Genomic DNA, 7,821 nt, shown 5'->3' on the forward strand with positions numbered 1-7,821 from the left:
TCCCGCCCGCTCCCCGGCCGGGGCACTCGCAGCATCCAATTCTGTTTAAAAAGGAATGGAAGAACTCGGCAGCCTCAGAAAGCGCCGCACGCTTCAGGCACCCCGTAAGACGAGTGCGAGTTTTAACTGAAAATGCCCATATGCCCTCGCTCTGGCAAAAAAATAGGATCTAGACCGCAGGTCTAGAAAAGTCTTTACTCATGGAAAACCCAATATACTTAAAGGTCCGTGTGGTATTTTGTGATCTCACGGCCTGGGGTGTTTCGCAACTTTACTGCACAAATATATGGTGTGTGTTTTTAAGGCTTTGCTACATCTGTTCCTTCCTCCTTTTCTTCCTTCTGGCCGATAACTTAATTTTTTGTTTCTCACTGCTAGAGAAATACCCGAATAACACATGCTGACTTACTTGATTCATTGCCAATATTTATTTCAAATTGATAGACCGCAGTGAAAAGTCACTGCAATATTAACAGCTGTAATGGCATCAAGAAATTCATCACTGGGAAAACAGAGTAGCAGAAGATTCAAACCATAAAATAAATCAACAAGCTGGTGCTGCTCATCCTGACTCAGAAAGTATGTGTGTATATTCGATCCTGCAAATTTTTTGCAATAATTTTAAGTCAAGTTTCACTAAGGTTGAAATTGTCATAGTATTATTTGTTTGTACACAATTTGTTTTCGTGACACACAGAGTGGTATTGTGTATAAAATCACTTACCAAATATTTTTAGTTTATGCTTCTGGACTTTACTTAACTTTCCCCTCCCTTTTTTCCCCGTACACCAACACAAAAATGAAGACTGAGAAGGACAGTCTGCCTTAAAGAGAACTAAATACAATTTACGCACTTAGAGCTATAAACCAATTTCAAACTGATTTTCTTAACTTGTGTTTTCTTGGGAAGGAGACAAATTTGCTTTGTGCCGAAGATCTTTGTGCTTTCCTCCACCACCACTTTACATGCCCTAACATTACAGTCCTGTCTTCAGAGAAAAGGTCTTTTCTGCTGAGCCCACCTGCGTTGGTTACTGACACCCCCCCCACCCCTCCCCAGTGATCCTGCCTTATGGGGCCAGAGAGACCTTTAGTAGCTCTTCCAAAACTGGAAACTACACCTAGATCCATCATAGGCGCTCTACATTGCTACTCCTATTCCATGCAACTGATGTGTTTTATTTGGGAATATGTAATTTCTCGAGTAGATGATTTATTGCTGAGGTTAGACTAAATGTCCCTAATAGTCTTTTTCGGCCTTGAAATCTCTGTGTTTGCAACTTTCACCTCTCCTTGGCCTTTAAGTTTTCCATAATTTTTGTTTATTTTTGCAGATACCAGCATAAAAATGGATTTTAGTCAGACAAATCTAGACTCCTGGATATGCTGTTTATCTAGCTATTTTCGTATTTTCTTTTTTTAGATGATCACATGTGAAAAGAAAGGCACATAAATTCTGCAAAATTATAAAATGAATGCTGTGACAGACTATACGATGGACTTTAGAAACAGCCTTTTAAAGTATTAAAAGTTAGTTTAAGAACATGTGCATTTGAGGATAGCTGGTAAGAAAAGCTGAAGAAGCAAAATTCTGTCTCTTTCTCTGTCTTTCTTTTACATTCTTTTTAATACTGTTACAGTTCCTGGGCAATTGTTGCAGTTGGATTGCTGGTTCTGGTTTTTATTGCTCTGTTGGCTCGTGTTCTTGTCAAAAGAAAACCACCAAAAGACCCGCTGTTTTATGGTATGTCTTGGTAACAGTGAAGCTAAATTCAGAATGTGTTAAGTTATATAAATGATACTCTATGACGGTTATTTCAGATTGAACATTGAAGGCATGGCTTCAGAACCCAGTCTAGTGAGGTGCAAAGGAGCCAAGAACAAAAGAAAGACTGGGGCAAAAGGAGGAGAAATAATGCTTCTTTCGAACCTTTTTATTCTTCTGAAATAGGAGATCCAGCTTAGGGACAAGCCAGGCCTCCAATTTGAAAAGAATAACACTCGAGTTGGGCTGTGAAAGTGTTTGAAATAAAGTCATACCTGTTCTGTTAAGATCCTCCCTTGTAGCAGGACTTAGGCACCACAGTAGACCTCTTGCATGCATCTCATCCTATGTGGACTCATTTGGGATTTCTGGATCTTTTGGATCAATGGCCTCCGTGGCCTGGTTCTTCCTGTGATTGAATTCCTTAATTCTCCCATTTTTATTAGGCTTCTGTGTTAACTCACCTTCGTGATATATAGGACAGTTCAAACCACCCAAAGTCCTGTCTCGGGCTGTCTGAAGAGTCTGGCAAGCATTTCTATAGTGCTACTTAGCCATAAAAGAATAGAGATATTGATTACCTTTTAAAAGGAAACCTTAGATCTAGATTAACTTACAGCAAAAATCTAGAAGAAAAAACACTGCTGTTTTTTTTTTTAAATTTTACAAGATGGGCCCATAGGCAAAGCAGGGTACAAACCACCTCTATTTGCCCTCTGTATTCCTCCTCATTACAACTCATAGGCATCTGTCTCCAGTGTTCTATGTGAGGCCGGGAACTCTCAGTTCACACTGAAGTCAAAGGAAATAAATAACATAAACTTACCACGAATAAATTTCCTGCCTCAAAGGAGTGACTCGCTAACTTGCCAGATAGGTCTCCTATGGACTGCTGTGGCTAATGCAGTTTGCCTTGCTCACCTCCAAAACCGGCAAGTCACATTCCCCTCTCCACCTCCTTTTTGCTGTCCTTTCTCCTTTCCAAGAGATGACTACAGTCAAGGTTTTATACTTTGTGTGACCAAGATTTTGGAAAGGCTGCATAGTCCTTTCTGCAGACGCTGACTTTCCATGGAGGCTGTGCCTACAGCTCTACAGAATTTCACATTCCTAAGACAAAGATTCCCAAGAACTTTGTTGACTAACCACTAATTAAAAAATACTAAGCTATGTGGGAAGTCATATTGTATGTTTAATACCCGTGACCTCAAAGTAGATGCATCTAGTTCAATAGATCTCTGCCTGACTGAATTTATCAGACTATGTAACAGCTGCGTGACTCCAATGTTAATTTATTAATTTATTATTTTCTTCCCCTTTATCTTACTACAGTTTATGCTGTATTTGCCTTTACTAGTGTAGTGAATCTAATAATTGGACTGGAACAGGATGGAATTATTGATGGATTCATGACTCATTACTTGAGAGAGGTAAACAATTGTTTGGCCTTACAAATATAAATAAAATCTTTACTATAAATAACTTGTACAGTATTTGTCACAGAAAAATAGCCACTTACACATTCAAAAGGGTCATCTTGAATTTGGTCATTGACCTGTTTCATTATTATTATGGACAAAACCTTCACTGACTCGAAATGACTGACTCATTTGGGGAAAACAGCATACCTTTCAAGCACCAATGTTTTTTCACTTAGTGTAAGTAATACTGTTCTGTACTAATGTCTGTGGGAATTGAATAGGCTGCACTCGTTTGCAGAAAGCCATAGGTACTCGGCACTCGGGAGTGGATGAGTACTGCAGTACCCAAATGTGTTACCAAGAAGGAAACAAAATTGCTCCTCTATTTTTGCCTAATCACTTTACTGAAAGGAATTAAAGTAGAGTTAAAAAATGATGATGCCAGATACCTAGTCAGCAGAATCTGTTGGCTGCTGAATATCAACATCGACCAAAAATAGCTCAGTAAGAGCTTGATATCAAAGTCACTGAAGTCATTGAAAAGATTCCATGAACTTCAGCGTGAAATGGGTTGGACCTTACAAGGTTATACATTGTCATAAATATATTCAATGCTGTTGTATATCTCTAGGTTGCTAAATATATCTTTATTTGTTCCATGTTAAATGTATCTTTATTTTGTAGCTTTTATCACTAAAATATGGAAAAGTGGTATTTCCATAATGCAGTAGAACAATGCTGACAGTCACACATAGGAGTTTCCCCTTCCATCTTGCACCCTATTTTGCGACTATAGAACTGATTTAATTATACCTGACCCTACCTAAATCAGATTTGTGCTTGGAAATGTGTGTTGTCAGTCAAAAACCATACCTCCAGACTGAAAGAACATCCGTTACTTTTCTGAACTGTTTCCTGCTGTTCTTTATTAATTATTTGTTATTATTTCTCTAATCACTGCATCTTTTTAAAATAAATGTTCCCTAGGGTGAACCATATCTGAACACTGCGTATGGCCATGTGATCTGCTATTGGGATGGCTCCGTTCATTACCTGATGTATCTATTGATGGTGGCAGCTATTGCATGGGAGTAAGTCATTTGATGTGTGTACCGTTTACTTTGCTTGCGTTCTCATATAACCTACAAAGGGCTTTCTTTCCTACGCAGTATTTGGGTTTTTCTTTTAGGACTGTTTCATGTCTTTGGCCTTATTTGGGGTAGAGGATTTCTAGGGACGGTGCAATAATTATGTCTTGTTTTCTTTTTCAAACAGACAAAGCTATAGAACCATTGGCCTCTACTGGCTAGGTTCCATTATCATGAGCATCATTGTCTTTATGCCTGGAAACATTGTGGGTAAGGACATCATTTATATAACTAACTTCTTCCTATGAAACTTTTTCTAAATTCAGCATTAGGCTATCTATATTTTACGGCAGTATTGGTTCCTTTCTGTAATATGAAAGAGGAATTTTAGGCATATCAGTAGAGATGCAAGATATTTTTAAATTTAAATATGAGGAAGGGAAGACCAAGACCAGGAGAAAAAAAACCCTTTCAATTTACACTGCTCTGAAGGAAAAAAAATAAAAGTATTGTATTTTGCTATACCCATAAGGCTTTCATCCAAACTAGGTTTAATTTAAGCAATGAGACAATAACTGTCTCTTAGTATCATAAAAATATAAATCTTATTTTACGTAAAATTTCCAATTTACTTAACAGCCGGACTTTCAAGCAGCTTACAAGAGGCATCTAAATCACCTTTAAAAGTGAAATCTGGAAGTTACTACGTTTTCAAAATAAATTTAACATTTCTAGATTTCTAACATAAATATAACTTGGTATAGTATTTGTCACAGAAAAATAGCCACTTACACATTCAAAAGGGTCATCTTGAATTTGGTCATTGACCTGTTTCATTATTATTATGGACAAAACTTTCACTGACTCGAAATGACTGACTCATTTGGGGAAAACAGCATACCTTTCAAGCACCAATGTTTTTTCACTTAGTGTAAGTAATACTGTTCTGTACTAATGTCTGTGGGAATTGAATAGGCTGCACTCGTTTGCAGAAAGCCATAGGTACTCGGCACTCGGGAGTGGATGAGTACTGCAGTACCCAAATGTGTTACCAAGAAGGAAACAAAATTGCTCCTCTATTTTTGCCTAATCACTTTACTGAAAGGAATTAAAGTAGAGTTAAAAAATGATGATGCCAGATACCTAGTCAGCAGAATCTGTTGGCTGCTGAATATCAACATCGACCAAAAATAGCTCAGTAAGAGCTTGATATCAAAGTCACTGAAGTCATTGAAAAGATTCCATGAACTTCAGCGTGAAATGGGTTGGACCTTACAAGGTTATACATTGTCATAAATATATTCAATGCTGTTGTATATCTCTAGGTTGCTAAATATATCTTTATTTGTTCCATGTTAAATGTATCTTTATTTTGTAGCTTTTATCACTAAAATATGGAAAAGTGGTATTTCCATAATGCAGTAGAACAATGCTGACAGTCACACATAGGAGTTTCCCCTTCCATCTTGCACCCTATTTTGCGACTATAGAACTGATTTAATTATACCTGACCCTACCTAAATCAGATTTGTGCTTGGAAATGTGTGTTGTCAGTCAAAAACCATACCTCCAGACTGAAAGAACATCCGTTACTTTTCTGAACTGTTTCCTGCTGTTCTTTATTAATTATTTGTTATTATTTCTCTAATCACTGCATCTTTTTAAAATAAATGTTCCCTAGGGTGAACCATATCTGAACACTGCGTATGGCCATGTGATCTGCTATTGGGATGGCTCCGTTCATTACCTGATGTATCTATTGATGGTGGCAGCTATTGCATGGGAGTAAGTCATTTGATGTGTGTACCGTTTACTTTGCTTGCGTTCTCATATAACCTACAAAGGGCTTTCTTTCCTACGCAGTATTTGGGTTTTTCTTTTAGGACTGTTTCATGTCTTTGGCCTTATTTGGGGTAGAGGATTTCTAGGGACGGTGCAATAATTATGTCTTGTTTTCTTTTTCAAACAGACAAAGCTATAGAACCATTGGCCTCTACTGGCTAGGTTCCATTATCATGAGCATCATTGTCTTTATGCCTGGAAACATTGTGGGTAAGGACATCATTTATATAACTAACTTCTTCCTATGAAACTTTTTCTAAATTCAGCATTAGGCTATCTATATTTTACGGCAGTATTGGTTCCTTTCTGTAATATGAAAGAGGAATTTTAGGCATATCAGTAGAGATGCAAGATATTTTTAAATTTAAATATGAGGAAGGGAAGACCAAGACCAGGAGAAAAAAAACCCTTTCAATTTACACTGCTCTGAAGGAAAAAAAATAAAAGTATTGTATTTTGCTATACCCATAAGGCTTTCATCCAAACTAGGTTTAATTTAAGCAATGAGACAATAACTGTCTCTTAGTATCATAAAAATATAAATCTTATTTTACGTAAAATTTCCAATTTACTTAACAGCCGGACTTTCAAGCAGCTTACAAGAGGCATCTAAATCACCTTTAAAAGTGAAATCTGGAAGTTACTACGTTTTCAAAATAAATTTAACATTTCTAGATTTCTAACATAAATCAGCGCATAGCTGTGCTGCTAGAGGTTGAGAATTGTAATAAAAAATTTTACCTGATTGTTACTGGCAGGTGGTCCTTTAAGAGTTCCATTCCCCTCAATTAAAGATTTCCTTTTAGCAAAGCTTAAATTGATGCCAAGTTGACAAGTGTCCAACTGAGAAAAATGTTCCTGTGTCAAAATCCTGTAGTCAGCTTTAGAAAAGCTCACTGTGGCCCTGCTTTTTATGACAGAGGAGGAATATTCGTGGTGCAGCCTGGGGCCAGTCCAGTTTCTTCCTTTGTAGATACACACACACCACAGAGAAAACAGCACATTTAATGCGACAATATCTCTTCCTCTTTCCTCTAAGGCAGAGGAACTTGTTCTCAAGAGCATGCCTTCTGCTGTCCTTTCTGACACAAGAGCGTAGTCAGTGTAAAAGACACAGTTTTTCCTGATTTACCGGGGCTGAGGATAGCTCTGAAGTTATGTTTTGTCCTCAAATATTAGTACAGGCCTGTAGGAGAAATCAGGACTTTGGAAAACAAATGCAATATCGGATCTTAAAAAATGGATACGCTCCTTTTTTCCATTTTTTTTTTTTAAAGTATGTGTCTATTTGAAGCAGGTTCCATTAAGAGGTTTCAAAGCTGTCCCATTCTATAGGATTACCTAGTACAGAGTGACTGAGGTAGTTTCCTGTCCCCTCAAAAACCCCCTAATTTCCAAAATGGCTGATAGGCTCTCTTAACACCTGTGACTCTACTGCTATCGAGCACACTTATTTTCAACAAGACTTGTGTGTTGCTTTAACAGCTATTTCTAATATTTTATGTTTACATTACCATAGCTGCTTCCGGTTTGCTATTACATAGGATATTTTTTAACTCTTCTGCAACATAGCTTACAAATTCTCATACATCTTATAATTGTTTTTCAACAGGCAAATATGGAACAAAAGTGTGTCCTGCTTTTTTCTTAAGTGTACCATATATTTGCCTTCCCATATGGGCTGGGTTTCGAATTTACAACCAAC

At 37.3% G+C, this 7,821-nt stretch overlaps 1 protein-coding gene across 1 annotated transcript in view; it reads left to right on the top strand.

Annotated features, from left to right (window-relative positions):
• Positions 1-1,643: 1,643 nt before the first annotated feature.
• TM6SF1 (transmembrane 6 superfamily member 1) overlaps positions 1,644-7,821 on the top strand; it is a 21,790-nt gene continuing 15,612 nt past the window's right edge. The window contains exons 1-5 of the mRNA XM_035899523.1: positions 1,644-1,744; positions 3,098-3,195; positions 4,174-4,277; positions 4,462-4,544; positions 7,729-7,820. Of these exons, the coding sequence (XP_035755416.1) occupies positions 3,175-3,195; positions 4,174-4,277; positions 4,462-4,544; positions 7,729-7,820 (300 nt within the window). The 5' untranslated portion in view covers positions 1,644-1,744; positions 3,098-3,174. The remainder of the gene's footprint in view (positions 1,745-3,097; positions 3,196-4,173; positions 4,278-4,461; positions 4,545-7,728; position 7,821) is intronic.

Source organism: Egretta garzetta, unplaced genomic scaffold, assembly GCF_000687185.1.
Source record: "Egretta garzetta isolate BGI_Z169 unplaced genomic scaffold, ASM68718v1 scaffold287, whole genome shotgun sequence".
In the NCBI taxonomy this organism is placed as follows: Eukaryota; Metazoa; Chordata; class Aves; order Pelecaniformes; family Ardeidae; genus Egretta; species Egretta garzetta.